This window comes from Ostrinia nubilalis, chromosome 6 (genome assembly GCF_963855985.1).
Source record: "Ostrinia nubilalis chromosome 6, ilOstNubi1.1, whole genome shotgun sequence".
NCBI lineage: Eukaryota > Metazoa > Arthropoda > Insecta > Lepidoptera > Crambidae > Ostrinia > Ostrinia nubilalis.
The window spans coordinates 5,257,663-5,277,742 of NC_087093.1; the positions used below are offsets into that span (position 1 = coordinate 5,257,663).

Below are 20,080 nucleotides of genomic sequence, written 5' to 3' on the forward strand. Positions count from 1 at the left end.
ATGAATTTTAAAACGCGTCTTACTTATACGAATACATATTTGTAAAAGAAAATTGTGAACACAACCAGATGTTTGTATTAGCCCTTGAAAGTAAATAAAAGGCTCACTAACTTCTCGACTTTACTCATAGCGACGCTTTTAAAATCTGTTATTTTTTTATTATTCTATCACTGAGTTTTTGAAAAAATATGTTAATGAATGTTGTAGGTACTAGGTATGTAGGTTTTGGACTGATATTGACGTATTGGCTACTTATTTTGTATGACATTTAAATTCAACTTGATAACTTAATATTTGCATGTTTTTTCTATGAAGCAAAACATGAGCACACCACATTGTAAAATATCGATGTATTACCATGTTTTGAGCAAATATAATATTTTATTTTGATTTGATTTAAAAAATAACTCAAGAAAACTTCAATTTATATCCTTAAATTCTACTCCAAAGGAAACAAAATAGAATAATCAGATCGTACTTAACGCTGACCAAATCCTATTAACCCCTTGATAGCGTTAAAAATCGGTAAACATCGGATGGCATACATCAGTGCAATTTATGTATTCAGCCGCCCCGGCTACGGCGTAGTCGGTAGTCAGTCGAGCCGTAGACGCGGGCCGCACGCACGTGCGCTACGAACTACGAAACATCTCCGCGCGTAGTACGGAGGGTGGTTGTACGGAGTTTCAGTGGTGTTAAAGTAGTTATGGATATATTCAAGATCTCTATTAGGATTTACGTGATTATTTTGACCACAAAGGGTAAGAAGTTTATGTTATATTTATAAATAAAAATGTGTGTATGGCACTAAAAATTGAAAAACTAGTGTTTGTTACTTGATTTATAGCTGGTTTTATCGCTCTGCAGCAATATATATTATTTGGCCATTGTGAATGACTGTAAATAAATTATAATTAAGTAATTGACAATGAAAAACAAATACTAACATATTTTTTTTAAACAGATTAATATTATTGTAACAAACAGAAGTGTGGTCATTGCCGATTAATTAAGTACCTACTTGTGTTATGATATTGTCTTTTAATACCACAATATTAAATCAATTTATTTTAAAATGGTCATTATTTAAGTTTTTAAGTGTTTTTCAAACGATTTGATTTTATTAGGCAGTGTTATTCCACTAAATAAATTACACAATCTAAACTTGAAATATAATTACGGTACGACATTTAAGAGATAGGTATCTTTAAGTATAAGTTACTGGTTTAGATTTAACGATATATTGAGTGACAGTTAATTAAAATATACGCTAGTCATCCAGCAATTAATTAACAAACTAAACAAACGAATGGATTAATCAATACAGTCCAACTTAGCATAAATATTACCACGAGAATAATTAATCAGTGACAGTTTTTATTATAGTCCTTGACCTCTGGGCCAGATAATTGTCATTCGATCCATAACTTCTTACAGCGGTTACGCACTGTATCCAGTCATAATTAGAAGATGTTTTAAGTATAATTTGATCAATTTGTTGAATGATTTTAATAATTTAATATGGTTTTCATTGTTATTTTTGCTATTTCTGTACTTAATTATTGTAAACCCCTGCATTAAAAGGACCGATTAAAAGGAGAAACTGAAAATCAGTGTCGGGACTATTTCCACCTCTCGTTCCAACACTGCAACTCTTGTATTTTTTTAAATTAATTATGTGTAATGTGTATGTCTTTTGTTGCCAAATGAAATTTAATTATTTTCTTTCTTACTTCTTTCAAGGATATGACTCGGATACAATACTAACAAAAATGATTCTACATCTTTTGTTTTTCCCGAACACTATAATCTCACTGAAGAGGTCCTCTTCAACGCGACAGCGAATAGGCATTACTGGGCAGTTGATATGTATCATCCAAGACTGCCTGCTACTGCATCTCACATAATACTACTTTTTGCCCTTTCTTTGCTGCTGTCTTTCCCGAATATTACAAACCGGGCCTTTTCAAGGTAAGAGTGAATAGGCATTTACTGAGTAGCTACGTACGCTCGTATCATACAAGACTGCATCTCATTTAACGCCAAGTGTTATTGCGGTCAAAATACTTGCCTTATTCTGCATAAAAAAGCTTCGGACTGAGGGTGGTCGGTTTCAGATCAATCAACCTTCGTTCTTTTATAGATGAATCACTTAAAGGTTCACATTACCACTTCGCGTGGGCGAGGCGTCTGATATAAAGACCCACGCATGCACCGGCCCGTGTCTGATTCGAAGGTCAGACGCCCCGCGTATGGCCCGCGCACACCACATTATGATTATGTAAATGGTACCAAAAGATGACCATTATGCTAGATCAAAAAAATACCATTTATTCATTGGCATAAATGAGACAAATGACCTTTGTTGTGCTTTTTTATCTGATGATTAAATAAAATAACAACTTTACCAGTAAAAATATTTTGTTTCAAAACTATATTTTTAATAATACACTAACCAAAGCAATACATTATTATTTATTTAGTAATTTGATGAATTGATTGACTGATAAACAACATCTGCCTCTGTCAATTTACTTTTCAAATCAAATTAATAGTGTTTACCCAAAATTGTATTGCTTGGGGTGACACGTGCTCCATCCCGGATAGTTTTGAGGGGTCAATCAAATCACGAAACTTGTCGACTATGAAGTCGATATTGACAAATTATAATATGAATAGTTCAACATTCTTCCGATAGTTAGAACTAAATTAATGATTGAAATTAAAACTTTGTTGTTTTTGGTAAATAACAATCAATTTTTAACTGACACAAAGAAATAATAAGGCACCATAAGAGCATTTGACGATTTATAAGAACTAATTCAATTAGAATATACTTACAAATAAAGATATTTTTATTTGATTTCATTTCATTCGGATTTTTTACTAAGTAGAAGAAAAACTCGCTCACTTATGATATTTTATAAGACTCTATTTTTTTAATGTTTTCTACAGTACTAAGACACAGCTGTAAAATATATTCACATACTCTACCAAAAAAGGTCTTTTTTGCACATGTATCTGCAATATTATAGTCTAAAGAGCACAGTCGTATCCACTAAGGGTGACCCTGAATCCTAGCTTGCTATTCAGAATAAATAAAAAAGTTTTCACTGACCACAGAGTTTTTTAGATATACCTGTCTTTTTTATCCTAAACTAGTGACCCGCCCCTGCTCGCACAGGTACAATGTATTATACTTAAAAACCTTCCTCTTAAATCACTCTATTTAAAAAAACGCATCAAAATCCGTTGCGTAGTTTTAAAGATCTAAGCATACATAGGGACAGACAGAGGATAGCGACTTTGTTTCATAATATGTAGGTAGTAATAGTGAAGACTACAACAGTAATAGTAGTGCCAAGATTGACTCAATATTCATGCTCAGCTCTCAAGTTACTTATTTCGGCTTTTACCTAGTAGATAATATTACATTATAGTGATCTTTTGTGGTCCCAGTTTCCGTGTCATATAGGACACAAAGAATTATGTCAGACACATGTCCAACTAAGAAAAGGTTACCGCCTACATATTCGTTTTAATAAAATACCGTTACACAAGATTTACGGATATTAAGCCTTCCACACACAGAAAAACAAACTTAATATATGTAGGTACTTTTCAAAGTAATGTCGAGCAAGAAAAGTCAAATAAGTAAAATCTTTGTCTGTAATTAATATACAATTATAATTGAACTAAAATTTAATAAAAAGTACAATTAATAGTTAATCGTTGTATTCGTCAATCAGTGTCGCAGGTACTAAAGTTAATAACTAAAATAAACATCAGCTACGACTTAATTGTCATTCGACCGGTGAAATGTATACCGACCGGTCGATATACATTTAGAAGTGTTTGTTTTAAAGTTTATCGATCAAGTTAATGTCACATTGGAATAGTTAATCTACACTCAACATCAAATAAATCGCACCTTCCGCGTCGCGAACTTTAAAGATTTTCTTCTGACACAATCATGGTGCCTCAACAATATTGGTGTTATTTGAAAGCCCAATAAATATCCTTAAAGAAAAACACATTTAATTTCTTAATAAATGATTAACATATACCATAAATGTGACTTGAAAAAAGACCTTACTTTGGACTCACCTCTGGGATCAATTAGACCAATTTTTATGGTTATAAAACCAAATAATGATCTCACGTGTCCTCTTTAACAGATGGATAGCGATTAATCCCAACTTAACAGTTTTATAGCCATAAAAGTTGGCTCATGCGTAACTACCTATTTTTTGAAGAAGTGACTCTGGATCCTTCTAAAAACACATTTTTGGGGTAAAAACCTTTCCTTTAATGAAATCAAGCTTAGAACTAGGCTTTCAAATTGTACCAATGTTAGTGGGAAGTGGGGATGCATACTTTTGAAACGTGCTTGTTGCGGGAGGTGCGATTTATTTGATGCCGAGTGTAGTATTTAAATGGAAAAAGTTTGTCATGATAATGTATGAAAAATATAAAGTTAATGTTTGTAATTATTTTAATAAGAAACTATTTTTGTCACTGACACAATATTACTTCGTTCTTTGGAATCTTTTTGTTTTACAATTTCCCAATATTGCGTATAATCCGGGCCTTTTGAAGGCGAGAGTGAATAGGCACTTACAGGGTAGATATGTATGTACCATCCTAGACTGCATCTTACTTAACACCAGGTACGATTGCGATCAAATACCTGCCTTGTCCTGCATTAAAAATGTATTTTGTGAGTAACTAATGTCTAAACCTGCAAAACCACAGGAAAAGGCTAACACATACCACTAATTGCTTTCACTCAGATTACACCTACAGTCCATAAAAATGGTATTCAGATACAATTCCACGTCCTACATAGAAATTTACCTAAATGTAATTCAATAGTACCGCATAAACCAGAAGCCTAAATTGGTTTAAAATTGCGAATTTTCCGAATTTGAAATTGATTTGTAAAACAGATAGGTACGAGTACTAGCGTGGGAGCGTGGTCTGGGTGGAACGTGTCAAATGACCAATGGCCTTTACAGATATTTAATATTTAGTACAGGCGACACAGGCGTATATTAGCCAGACTACTAGTTTAAATTATTGGTGACGTGACCCACCAGTAGTGGATGAATATGAATAGAATTTAATTTTAAGTCACAGAAAGCAATCATAGTACGTCAGACTATCTTTATATCAAATTAACACCTAAGTACTACACCTACGTAACTATTTATAATGTAAGATGCCGTGGTTATTAACTTCTTTTAGCATCGCATAGATTAGATACTGACAAGCTTCAACCACACCAACGCGTTCAGATCGCCACCGCCGGCACGATCAAAAGCCAATGACAGCGGTCGCGCGACCCATGACAGTTCACGCGACCTGTCATTGGCCTTTGGTCGCGCCGTTTTTTTTTTTTTTTTTTTTTTTTTCTTTTTTTTTTTTTTTTTGTGGCAACCAAACCTCTCTGGGAGGTTTATTTCTGCCAATGTCGAGTGAAAAATATTGGCATAGTTATCAATAGAACGTGGGTGTTTCAGTTCTATTGATTTTTCATGGATTCCGTGGAGTTAAGTATGCCCGTAAGCAGGTTTCGAGACGCCACCGGGTCCAAAGCGGGTTGTTCATACGACAACCCACTCGACACTCGATGCGCGCTCAAATTCGAAGTATTTCAATGTTTTTTATAATTTATCACTTCACTGCACTTTAGAACACAAAATAACACCAAATTTGTACACTAAAGTACATTAAATAATAAATTGAAACCATTAAAACAGATCGACCATGCTTCCCGTTCAACTACCCTCCACGGAATCCCGCGCCGTGATCGCGATGGCGATCTGCACGCGTTGATGTCGTTGAAACTTCACTCGTATTTTCAAATGTCATTGAGCTCAAAATTTTAATCCTGCAAAAATTCCAGCCAGTGATCGTTCTGAGTGTTGGAATTGAACCAATCACAGGTTAGAATATTTCTTGACTGTAGACTCATACTTGAGTGCCGTTTCAAGTACAGGTCTGAGTGTTTGAGTGGTCTTAGCCGAGTCCACAAGCAAATGTATGAAAGTGTCTTGTCGGCCACTTGTGGCGCACAGGGCCGGCCCTAATCTTATAATTCAAAATTATTTTATTTGCATGGACATTAATATGCTTATATCGTCAAATATTAAAATTTAAAAAATAAAAACAGACTAATAAAAAACTTTAAAGTTTAGCTCCTAAGGAGCTTTTAAATGAAACTAGGTACCTACTGAAGCGACTTTGACACCTGTTACGTAAAAGAGTCTTTTTGATAAAATCCACGCTCGCGAAATCTCGGGCAAACCTAGTTAACTATATTTAGATGTGTGAGATGATTACATATTGAGAAAGCTTTGATGTTTTAACTTATGTTATAAAGTAAATAAGGCCTTATTTGATATAGTACGATTTCTTTGCTCGTTTGCTACAAACCCACAAGTAATAATAATTTCCTTTCTGCTTGTTCTGGTGTTAACGATGGTTCAACCTACGTCCCTCAAAATGTTAACAAGGGTTTAAGGATCATAATGTTAAATTATACCCGAACATTTTAAAATTGAGGTCAACGACATTTAAACCGTCATTATAATTTGATGGAAAGGCGTCCGCAGAAATTTAACAAAATTGCCCCTGAATAGCACTATTAAAGAGATGCTTTTATTGTTATTAGTGTTAAAATTAACAGCTCGGTCTGTTGTAGGTAACATTAGAAGTGGCCTATTAATTTGACCGGGTCGGACCGTCGGGTTCCATCAATTATGCACCTTATGCACACGCCATTTTGAATGTAATTTGCTCGACGCTACTAGACCGTACTGCTCCCGTGCGTTTCCTGCAGTTCAGTCACAGAATAATTAAGTAAGCAGTATTACGCCTCCATACAAATGGCCAAAACATAGCGTTTCAAAATGTCTGTGAAATTTTATCACTCATAAAAGCTACACCTATTCTGATAAGAATTATTAATTAAATCATCTAACGATAAAGACGACAAGAAGAAAAGTCTTCCCTCAGACTGAGTGCTGATTAGCGGACAACCTTGGTATCGTCTCTTATAAAGTTATAACAGTTCATTACTTCAAGGACATTGATTAGACAAATTACTGCTAACAATCCACTACGTCTAATAAACGGACGCCCTAATTAGTTAATAAGGCTACATTAACAAATCACGACAGAACTAATTTCTTTTAACCAGCTCAGCAACAGAAGATAATTAAAGTTGACTATGGTCTCACATTTAACCCGAGCTCGCAAACATTGCCCGTGCACTAATATTACCTACGTACAGTTTGTACCGAATACTTTAGAGGGTTTAAAAGTTGATTAAGACCTAGTTTCACCAATTATTTGGCCCGCCTGCTTCGCCCGCGCGGAATTTTTTCTGTCACGCGCGTCCTTGTTTCAAAAACCGGGATAAAAACTATACTATGTCCTTTACCGGGACTCAAACTATCTTTATGCTAAATTTCATCAAAATCGGTTCAGTGGTTTAGGCGTGAAAGCAAGACAGACAGACAGAGTTACTTTCGAATTTATAATATAAGTATATAGATTTTAAATATCTTACCGGACTGTAAAGCCGTTGCCAACAACGAAACATTGTTTGCTATCGAAACAGAAAACAATATTGTTATTAGTTTGCGTAAAATTAAAAAATACTTGACAAGAGCTTTGGAAACAGCTGTTGATGAAAGACATCTTTTTATCTCAATAAAACACCACAGTGGGTCTAGACAAAGTGCAAATTATAATCGCAAACCAGTCGAAAAGTGGTCGAAAAGCCCCTTTTTTGTATGGAGTTTTGACGGATTCGATTAAAAAGTGCGTTTTGTCTAGGGGGGCAGTTTTGATAATTTTATTATTGTTGCTGATTATACGAGTATTAAACCTACGCTCTTTTACGCTGTACGAAGCTGTTTCTCAGTACGTTATTATATTATACTGGATATTCTGACTCTATTCGTATGAAAAGCGGCCCAAAAGGTAAAATTTTAGCTTTTTCGTGGGGATAAGCCTCCCCTGTCAGCAGGTCTTAAGACGCCATTTGGTTCCTAACATGTTGTTGACACGACAAGTCAGAACCCCCCCCCCCCCTCTAAAAACTAAACTGTTGGCTTGAAAAATCTGAAAAAAGTAGTAGTACTTAGTGCTTTTTATGAACTTTCAAGGAAAACTATAGCGGTTTAAATAAATCAGTTAACTAGTTAGTAATTAGTAATAGTCGTTTTACTCATGTATTATAAAATTTCATACCTAATAAAAATTCCTTAGAAGATTAAAAGTGACTTTAGATGAAGTAATTGCTTGCTTCTGAAATATATTGTGGTAACGAAGGATAATTACGGAACCCTACACTGCGCGTGGCACGACACGCACTTGGCCAATTTTTTTTTGTTATCTTAGGGCCTTACTATTTACTGTACTTCATTCTGAACACATTTTTTTTTTCAAATTCGATAAAATAAAAACTAAGAGCATTAAAACAGATCGACCGTGCTATTATATCCTTCGAAGAATCCACACTGTAGTTGCAAAATGGCCAAGACTGTCACTCCGTAAGAGGACACGAGAAGAGATTTTTCAATCTCATCCCCAATTACGACACAAGCTGTGTTAATACTCCTGTCCCGAAAACGGGACGTCACAAATGAAATAGGTCCAGGGGACGTATTTTTGAAACGTTCGAAAGGAACATTCGCACGCGGATTTTTATTTGGATTACAATTTTTACTGCTTCTTATTTGAGGTATTTCTGAACTACACGAAATAAATGTTACTAATAAAATTAAAGTTTGTTTCAAGCTGATAAATTAATGTTACTGTATCAAAAATGTTCTATTGGGCCTTTTTAGATGTGGTGGTTTGTCTATAATTCCACTATTAGAATTCCAATTATATTTATTTATTTATTTATTTATTTATTAAGGCATACACAACAGGTAACAATCAAGGGATACAACTTTAAATATGATAGAGTTTCGACCACTCGTTCTAGAATTCAAGGAAGCTTTTCAAAAATAGCTATCTCAGGGATTCTCATGCGATTTTAGGAATATATGCGGAACCTAACTCGAATGCTTCAAACATACCTACGTAGCTCAGGTTACGACATCTTTCGTGGAACGACAGATTCCACGATTTTTATTGTGATGTGCTGGAATCAGAAAAAACATTTGACTCGGTATTGGGTATAATGTAAAATTAAGATTGTCGCCTTTCTGAGTGTAAGTACATATGTCTTTTGCTTGAGTGGTGTTAGTGACACAAACACCTGCATAAAGAACAAAATTCTTTGTCAAACATAGATTTTGAGACGTTGTCATAATTTTAGATAGAATGTAAGACATAACTGTATAAATAGGTAAAAAATAGTTTCTAGGTAGGTAGGTTTATTGTCAACCACATACTTAGTCAAATATTTCAGGTCATATTGTCAAAAAGGGATACGTCTTTTAAACATCCAAATTACAAAACAGATTCAGCACATCAACATTCAACACAAGACACAGCATTGTATGTGGTTACTTTATATAGTCTGATATGCATGTCTATGTTGACCATACGAAACCAAGATGACATGGGCGTGGCAACTAAATGAGCCGTCACAGTATCCGATTTGGTCAAACTTGATGGTTCTAATATTATTATATGTAACTTGAGTGCTCTATGAACCTCGCTATAGGCCTCATCTCTATCAAAACTATTATAGTCTTGATAAAGCTCAAATAACAAATATCGATACGTTATAGCATTTTGCTGTAATACAATTCTTTTAAATTCAAATTTAAATGATCTTGCACTAAAATTATACATTTACCTGCATATCTGATCAATTCACAAATTAATTAGAGATTGTGCCATGCTATAGCCTAGAATCCTATAGATCGGACATCTCATCGCTATCACATTAATGTAATCCTCTTCATACAAACTATACTACTAATTAATAACATTACCTACCACAAAGGGCTCAGGTAGACGGAGAAAGCTCGTTTATTAAAAACTTTAATGTTGACAGCTTTAGCAAAAACAATTTTAACAGTATAATACTAAATTCCAGAAATTTTCATTGTATTAATTACAGGCAAAAGCGTGTGCTAATTAAGGCTTAGCAGGCTTTCAAGACACGTACATTGTTCCTCTGATATTGAAGTGATGACTGGATGTTTTGTAGTTTTTCTAAACACAAGTATTCCTCATTAAGACATTAAAAAAGCTGTGGGCTAGACATGGTTAATTAATCATTAGACCTTAATTAACAAATTTCAAGGTAATAAAATCTTGTTATTTCACTTGTTGCCGACCTAGTTACGACTAATTTATTGAAATTAATTTCAGCTGACAATTGTTATGTGGGACAAACAAATTAGTAAACTCGTTTTGTGTAACTTATTCTCAGTTTTTAAGGTAAATAGCAGACTTATACGTTGTGATAACACACTGCTAGTGGTTCATAAAGTCTCATGAAGGGTTGACCTCGGTTGTTAACCTACACGATAAAGGTAGGAAGAATATTGGACCCACGGGTTGCTTTTGTTACCAAAATAATAGCTACGAGTATGTATCTAAGAATATTTAACAGTTAATTACTAAAACAAAGCCTCCATTGTTTACCAGTTCGGTTAGGTAACTGCATCTTGATAGTCGGGTCTAAATTGACTTAGGAAAGGGATTTACTGCATTACACGAATACGATTTTGATTTACAAATATTAAAGGCTAGACGATGATTTTAGAACTTTCAAAGGATAGTCTGATTCAACATTGCTAGATGCCTTATGTCACTTCATACGAACTAAATGTTAGTTACCTACCTACTGATAACATACGATTTCCTTTTGAAATCAATTTTCTAAAGTCTCATGGCTCATGCCAATTATATCCAGCAAATTATTAAATAAAGTATGGGTAATTACAAGCAAAGACTGAATTTTTAACGTTAGTTAATTAACTTTGCGATTAATTAACAAAAATATTAAAACCGATTCCAAAAAACCTGCAAGTCAGTGCCAGCCTGCTCAGTGCCAAGCTCAAGCCAAAAGTACAAAATTTACAAACGCTATCGAAAAAAAAAATTTTTGAAAATCGCTCCACAATTAACGGAGTAATCGGTGAACATACATAGAAAAAATATTTTTGTGTTGGATGGCCATAAATGTATCGACGTTTGTATACCATTATGCTACGACTAATAGGATAGGATTTCTTTGTAAGATTACCAGTAACCAATTGGCGTAGACTACAGTGTACTCTTTAGTTTTGTCTACAAGTAGGTAATACAATAACGGAGAGGGACGAATCCCACGGAATGTCTCATTAATTTATAAGAACGTTATTTATTAATAATCTGATAGATCTTGACATTTTGTAAATTAAATACTAATGCTTTTTCATTGAAAAGTTTAGAAATAAAATAAAAGGAAAATATTATGAAACTGTCTAAATAATATTAGTGACTCTATTAATAAAATATATAGGTGCGTTCAAAACCAGTAAATAGCTTGAAAAGAAATTACACAAATGTACACAAAAGTTTAGTAATAAAAAACCAGGCATTACTGGCCGAATAACCTCGAAGTAAACACTGCGACATCTTGCGAGCCCCATTTTAGTTGTAATTGGTGTGATTTTGCAACAAAATAAAGCGTATATTTTGTTGTCCACCGTACATTCGGAGGAGAAATACTTAATTGAACACAAGAAAACGGTCTGCTTACGATTTCTAAGAAAAAAGACGAAATCTCTTTCAGAGCACTCTGAATTCTCTTCTCTATTTTAAGTTTATGCCAACCTGTCCTTTACACCTTGTATAGATCTATACAGTTTCTTGCGTGTTCTCCGTGATCATAAAGGGGTATTGTCGAAGCCATAATAAAAGTCTCAGGTGTATATTTATCTGGAACAGCTGCCTTCACTTAGCTTTAATGAGATTTTCAGAAATACGCCCAAGGCATGAAGAAAGTTTTCTATTATACTTATTTGTGAGATCGCCTTTGTTTTATAATATTACACGCTTAGCAGAAGCTACTTCTTTGTGATCGCGTTTCAAACATTTTGTATCATAACATAAAAAAATTGGTGTTAATTAATTCAATTTTCGGACTGGGCATTTTATACTATTAAGATTTTTTTACGTTCGTTATACGTTCTCTAATGATGAGCAGTAACGAAATACTCTAAAACTGAACACTTTTCCTACCCGACCAAATCGAAATCAAAAACAAAAATGTGTGTATGTTACAAAGAAAATCCTAGTTTAACAAAATAAGATTTGTATTTTTCAAATTGTAGAGTGCAATGAAGAAAGTTTGTCCAGTCCTATTTTATACAAAAGTTCCCTCTTTACCGATATCGTAATCAGTGTGCCTACCATGAGTTTACGTTAGGTGTGCTCGCTAGCGACTGCGTAAAAAAATGACATTTAAATGTATGACATATTGTGCAGCGCCCCTAGCGGCTACTTTCAAGAAATAAAATCTTCATAGAATTTTTTGACGTATTAGCTAGCGAGCTCACCTAACGTAAACTCATGGTAGGCACACTGGTCTGATGGTTTGCTCGTATGCACAGCACTAGAATGCTTAATTTGCTGTAAACGATAAAATATCTAGAAAGATACACAATACGGTGTATAATTAAAATTTTCCTCGATTGATCTTAATTGGCTTGGTACTAAATAAATTAAAGTTCGGTTTCACACATTTCCGCGAAAGTAGATGTAAAAGGTAGGTACGATGAAATTATGGTAATGAAGTTCGGAATTTCGTATTATTTTACACATTAATGCTCTATTTGTAGCAATGTGCGTTCCACTGAAATAATCACTATGTAGTAACTGTATGTGTGTAAAGTAGATATTGAAACTACAATATTCACTTTGATTTTATAACACTACTAGCGGCCCGCCCCGGCTTCGCGCGGTTGCAATGGAATTTCCCAGGTTTTCTTTTCTACGTATAATATAAGCATGATTAATTAATATGCATATAAACCTTCCTCTTGAGTCACTCTATCTGTTTAAAAATCCGTTGCGTAGTTCTAAAGATCTAAGCATACATAGGGACCTTTTAGTTTTGTTTTGTAATGTACAAACGACATCGAACACTGAATAAAATACAAGTGTGGACCTAAGCTTTATACTAAGATCAACGCTTTATTCTTATTTCTTAGTCTTTACTACATTTGCAGCATACAAGTTTCACCCATTCTCCTGTTGTGTGAAGCGCAAGCCAGCCATGCTAAAATAATCTGTTATCTTTTAACTGCGATTTATTTTATGTAACTGTTATTGTTCTTTGGGGAAACTGTGAGATTTACCGTTGGAAATATGTAGTGGGTTAAAACGCGGAAACTTCGCGAACTTAACTATCCTAGCTTGAGCAAGTTTTGACATAATTTTTTGCACAAAGTGGGCGAGGCGATGCCGGCAGACGTTTCTAAAATTCATGAAATTGCTAACTTTCCTACAAAATACGGTGGTCGCATTTAACGGTTGTTTTCATAATTTACAGAGATAAAGTTTTTGTTTTTTAATCCGGATGACATGGGTCGTTTATAAATGGACAGCATTAATTTGCAATAATTATGAAAGCCGCTAAGTATTAATTACAAAGTCTCAAGGACACATCAGACTTTATGACACCATTATATTGCATAGTCACTTAATTTTTTTTTTTTTGAAGGGACGCGCGCTGGTAGCTTGAGGAGCTTTTCCAGCTTCACCGGGCAGAGTGGCGAGTACAGAAGGTACTCTAGCCGTTTGGCGATCGTCGGTGCGCGTGCCGACGAGGCCGAGTGTGGCTCGTCCGCGTCGGTCGCAGACCGACGTTCGCGATCGGGTCGTATCGAGCGCATAAGGCGCCCGATCAGTGGCGAACCCAACTAGAGGGTTGCCCACCGCGGTGTTGGACCAAAGTCCAGCCTACGGCGGGCTCACTCTAGTGGGCCCGATCGAGGGGACTACGGACGCGGCCTGAGGGCGCCACGGTAGGCTCGGACCTCGGCTCAGGCCGTGTCCGGGGGACGGATAGGGGAGAACCGGCCCGGTACATGTCTGTACCGTCCGAAATGGAAAGCAGGGCCTCGTACTCGCCGGCGAGTACGGTGTAACGAGCTACTGTGTTGTGGAGTAGTCGGCGTGCTTAAGGCAGTGATGTCTGTGTTCAGAAATTCGGTAATAGGATCGTCCGGGTCGTCTAGGACATGCCTAGGTCGTCGGTATTGGGCAGCGACATCTTTCTGGGGTGTATACGTGGCGGCGCTAACGATAAGAGGGTTCTTGTGGTTGATCGCTTTATCAAAGTAGCGGCGAGAGGCTTCTTTCATAAAGTGATCAATCGATGGGATCTCGAAATCTCTATGGAGATTCGTATTACGCACGAACCACGGGGCGTCCGCGGCTCGGCGTAAGAATTTGTTTTGGAGGGTCTGGAATTTCTTAAGGTCTGTGCAGGAAGTGTGAGCAAACACCGGACTGGCGTAAGTCAACACTGGACGGATGCAGGTTTTGTAAATTGTCAACTTATTTCTAAGTGACAATTTACTTTTCCTTCCAACTAGGTGGTAGAGTCGGTGGATGTAGTGGTTCGCACGGCTCAAGACGCGTCTGAGGTGCGGAGCGAACGATAATCTCTGGTCGAGGGTGACACCTAAGTACTTGGCCTCACTTTTCCAAGGAATAGTTTGGTCAAATAAGGTGAGATGGGTGGGGACATTAGGACGAGTGCGAACCGGAGGACGTTTCGCAGACAAAGCCCTAGAAAAGTACACGGCTGCACTTTTTTCGGGATTAACCTCGATACGCCACTTCCTGAACCATTCGCCTAATTGTGTGACTGCGCGTTGGAGCGCCAAGATGACGTAATTCCGATTACGTCCGGACTTGTAGAGTGCGGTGTCGTCCGCAAAGAGGGCTAAATCCGTATGCGGATATTTGGGGATGTCATTGACGTACAATGAAAAGAGGATGGGCGAGAGCACGGAGCCCTGGGGGACTCCGGCTCTTATGGGGCGGGGGGAGGAGAGGGAGCCATCTACTCGGTAACGAAAGGTGCGATTCGATAAAAAGTCACGTAAGATGTGCACGAGACTGTCCGGCACACCGAGTTCGTAAAGCTTGTAAATCAAGCCATTGTGCCAGACTTTATCGAATGCCTTCGCTACGTCGAAGAATAGCACTCCTGTCCCTACGGGTGGCTTAGCAGTGAGGCCGCTAAGTATGTGCTCCGTTAAGCGGTGCACCTGTTGTACGCAGGAATGTGAGGCGCGGAAGCCAAACTGTTCGTTTATTAAGAGATTATTAGAAAAAACATAATCTCTTAATCGAGAGACAATTATACGTTCGTATAACTTACCCATGAGAGACTGATGGGTCTGTAGCTTGTGGGGTCAGCCAGTTTCTTACCGGGCTTCGGGATGCCAATGACTTCTGCCTCTTTCCACGCGTCGGGAAAGATGCAGTGAGACATGGCCGCGTTGAAAATAGCAACCAAGAGGTATACTAGGGGGGCGGGCAGGGCGCGTAAGACTCTATTAGAGATACGGTCCGGGCCGGGGGCTTTGTTGGGACGGAAACCTTTGATTATCGTTCGCACCTCGTCGACGTTGGTCGGGTCTAGGGTTGTGGTCGGAGGGAGGGCGGCTCTACGTTCGACTTCGCTGTCCACCATGCGGAGGTGGGCAGAGTCTACTGGGAGGGTACTGGGGGAGCACTGTGCTTCTAGACTGTCGGCTAGACATTCAGCTTTGGCGTCGTCGTCAAACGCAAGCGTTTGATCGGGACGTAAAAGCGGTGGCGTGGACGCTACGGTGTCAGACTTAAAGGCTCTCGTCAACTTCCAATAGGCTTGGTGAGATGGCGAGATTTCTTTAAGTAGATCATCCCACTGATTGTTACGGAGTTCCGCGATACGAGCCTTGACAGCGCGCTGTAAGGAACGTAGGCGGACTCTGTTTTCCTCGGTTGGATAAGCGTCATAATCGCGAGTGGCTGCGTTCTTTGCCCTCAATAGCTCTCGCGCGTCGTCCGGCAACCTGAGACGGTGGTTAGCCATCGCAGGCACTTGCCTAGACGAGTCGCCGATGGCGACCGAGATGTGACTAGTGAGCGCATCGATCGCGTGAATAGTTTCGTGAGGCGAAACTATATCGTCGGGGATTGAGGACAGTTGTGGGCTCTGACAGTTCCCAAGTTTTACCTTGAGTTTGTCCCAGTCCACAACTGTCTTCATAGTGGGTGTAGACTCAGGAGAGCCTAGTTGGAGTACGACAGGGCGATGGTCAGAAGTGAGCGCGTGCATGGTTTCTATAGACTGTAGGCGGAGGCCTATATTCTTTAGAATTACCATGTCCAGAATGTCGGGCCGATGCTCGACATTGTAAGGATAGTGAGTGGGCGTCATAGGGACTAAGATGTCAAAGATGAGTTCCTCAGAGAGTTCGCTTAGCATCATGCCGTTGGCAGTGGATGTTACGCAACCCCAATGAGTGTGTTTGCTATTAAAGTCGCCGCCAAGAATGACTGCACTATTCATAGCAAACAGGGCCTCAAAGTCGCTCCTTAAGGGAGTCTTGTTCGGGGAGAGGTAAACCGAGCCTATGAGAATGGGCTCGTGTCCAGTCATAGCTAGCCGACAGAGTGAGACTTCTAGGTTAGAGAGAGAAGGGGGATCGACTAAAGCACAGTGCAGAGAACGCTTATAGTAAAAAACGTGCCGCCGCCACGTGTGGGCCTATCGTGTCTAATGATATTGTAGTTCGCTATCCTAGGATTGCGAATAGAGGGTGTTAGGAGGGTCTCTTGAACCAGAAAGATGTCGACCTGGTGGTCGGTAAGGAACTGAGTAACCTCGTCCTTCTGCTGTCTAAGACCGTTAGCGTTGAAAAAAGCTAAGGTGATTGACCGGGGTTTGATCCTAGCGGTGGGGTTAGCCATTACGGAGCGTGGAAAGAAGAGATAGCGTAGCAAAAGTCTACGTGTTCGGCGAGGATAGATAACCTATCCATGATGTTGCCTTCGCCATTAGTCGCGCGCAGTTTTGCGGCGATCACAAACATCTCGCCGACATTAATTTGGCCAAAGAAGTCTCTGACCAATTTAATGTCAGCCGCAGGTGAATGTGTAGGCTGGGGCTTGGCCTGAGGGGCCGGGACTTTGTGGGCCGGTGCCTTAGGGGCAGGGGGACTAGGGTTAGGCGCCTGATGGGTAGGTGCCTTTGGCGTAACCTTAGGGGCTGGGTGGGGTTGAGGAGCCTGCTGGAGCGCGGGTGGGGCCACAGCTGTTTGGGCGGGTGCGGGAGTAAGGCTGGCTGCCTGGGTGTAGGCCAGAGGCCTAGCCCAAGCATTGGGCCTATTGGGACGGAGGCTAGGAGCCTCACTTGCTACCGCAAAGTTGCGAGTAGCATTGATCTGCCTGGGGGCAGAGGGGATGGGGGCACGCGGCTGAGTGCGTGGGGCCCGGGGACAACCGCGATAATTCGCAGGATGACCCTGGGTACCACACAGTATGCAGCTCGGTGGTTCGGTGGCTGTGGCCTTGTCACGGACACAGTCGGCTGTGCCGTGATCGCCTAGGCACTTGACGCACTGGCCGGGAGCGCCGCGCTTTCGGGGTGGCTCAACTTTGAGCCCGGAGATGAAGCAAACCGATTTCAAGTTGAAAATCGATTTCGCTTCGTCGGAATAGTCCAAGACTACTTGGACAAGGTCAAAAGGTTCACGTGTACGAGTCCTGTACAGACGATGAACCTGTTTGACGGGGTAGTTTTGGGCCTTGAGGTCGGCCAAGATGGAGGCGGAGTCTAGCTCCTTGGGAATGCCACGGATAACAACCCGCAGCTCCCTTTCCTCCTCGCGGGGGAAAGTATGATAACCGATACGGTTCTCATCTAGGAACCGCGTTAGGGCTCGGTGCTCGTCGGAGGTGGACAAGGACACCTTAATGCCTACATTGCACGACTTAGCGTGCGAGAAGTTGATGTGGCGCTCCTTAAGCGCGCCGGAAATCTTGTTCCAGGACGCCTTGTCCTGGACAAAGACTGGGGGGACTCTGACAGTCCGCCCGGTGCTCGACTGCGAGCCGGATGGCTGGGAAGATTGCGAGGGCTGAGAGAGGCCCGAGTTGGCCTTCAGCGCCTTCGCAGGGGGGGAAGGAGGGGGAGAGGCCGCGGATTTGCGGGTCCTCTTCGGACGACTGACGGTGGTGAAGCCACTGTCATCGGCGTCTGAGACAGAGTCACATTCCATGTCCCTACTGGGGGCATGGGATTGGTGATCTATCACAATAGAGTGCTCGTTCGTGAGCGGGATTGGTAGAGGGGCCGAGTTCGGATCGCACATGGCGTCCTCGGGACATGAAGGGGAAGCAGGCTCCTCATACACAGAGCTTGCGAGGGTCTTTGCCCGTATGTGGGCTTTAAACCCGGAGAGGACCTCCGGGTGAGTGGCCCGGAGGAACTTTAAAAGTTCCTCCGTGTCCATGGCATGGAGTTGAGATACGCGACGCGTGAATCTACGCCGGTTCGCAAGTCGCAACCACCGAGAAGAGCCGGCAAGAAACTCGGTGGTTATAGCGGTGTGTAAGTCCCGCACAGTCGGTGTAAACCGTGCGGGGTGAGTGGGAAAAGTGTGCCCTAACCAATGTAACTACGCCGCAACGTAGCAACGCCGCGACGTAGGGTGAGTACCTACTCCTAGCAGTCCTTCAGGAGGGCCCCGGTCGCAAAAACAACCGGGGATACGCTCCTTCAGGGATGGAAAATAGGGAGGGGTAGGGGGGGGTCACGCCCGGCAGTGAAAAGACTGTGAAACCGAGTGTCTCAAGGGCGAGGAGGAACGCCTCACCCTCTCAAACGTGCCTTCCAGGAGGCCAAGGTTCACAGCCTAATATACCGGCGGCGGCAGGAAATTTCAGCGCCTTGAAAAAGGCACTGTCGGTCGCTCCCAATCGAACCGAACCGCCTTTAGAAAGGCGTTTAAAACTACGCTTGTTCGTTATCACCGTTAGGTATCCCAAGCGCAGCCGCGGGCAAGCCACGTAATTGTGACAAAACACCACAGAAACAAGACTCGCAGAGCGAAGGCGATAAGCTCGAGGAACACGGAGCGCAGCGCATGCGAGCGGGCGGGCGAGGCGGAGCGCACGTCCTAGGGCTTCCAATCCCGCACCCCGTGGTCGATCCCGGTATTGGCGGGAGTTGGAATTCAAATCCCGCGGGATCCCGGTATTGGCGGGATCCCGCATATAATTATGAAAAATATTATGTGAGGCAAATAAAACAATACTTTAATCAATTTAAATCAACGTAATTTCACTTTAATTAACGTTAAATGAGATCACTCAAATTACACTTCAATTACTGAGATCAAATATAAAAATACAATCAACTTCAATCAAGTACAATAGAAAAAAACAGTTTCAGCTGAATGATAAATAATTATGTAGTTTCTTTCATATTTTTTTTATCATTCAATTGGAAATGTTTGCGAAGAAAACATAGCATGTCTAAAGTGTCGTCTGCCAAACTGCAGCGTATTTTAGAGGCAATATAGCCAGCAGCAGAGAAGGCTCTTACGGCTTCCACACTAGTCGGTGGTATTCCTTTTAAAGAATTGTATGTAAATGTGAGATATTTCCCCATTGACCCTCCGGACTCATAAAGAGTTTTTCAGTAGCCGACCGATCGCAGTCGCGAATGGTCGTGCGCATGTTTCTTTACAGTCCCACAAATCCCGCGGGATCTCGCACCCGTAATCCCGCAGCACGCGGGACTAAGAAATGATGCGGGATCCCGGAATACCGAGATCTCGGTATTGCGGGATTGGAAGCCCTAGCACGTCCGTACCGTGCGAGCGATGCGAAGCGAATGTCTGTAGTCACTTAATTTACACTATCACGCAATTTATATCAAATTTAATTCCAACTAGAACGGGTCAGTCTCAACTAACAACGTTCGCTGAAAAACTCGCACACCTAAAACTTCTAACTTGTGTGACTGTGAACTAACTTTTAGACAGGCAAGTTTAGTACTGCGACCAAAGGGCGAAGCCGCAATCTGGACATCTAGATAACTTAC

At 40.3% G+C, this 20,080-nt stretch overlaps 1 protein-coding gene across 1 annotated transcript in view; it reads left to right on the forward strand.

Moving 5' to 3' along the window:
* The first annotated feature begins 626 nt into the window (after nt 1-626).
* Nucleotides 627-20,080, forward strand: part of LOC135072463 (uncharacterized) — a 120,619-nt gene continuing 101,165 nt past the window's right edge. Inside the window, exon 1 of the mRNA XM_063966375.1 lies at nt 627-761. Coding sequence (XP_063822445.1) covers nt 707-761 — 55 coding nt within the window. The 5' untranslated portion in view covers nt 627-706. The remainder of the gene's footprint in view (nt 762-20,080) is intronic.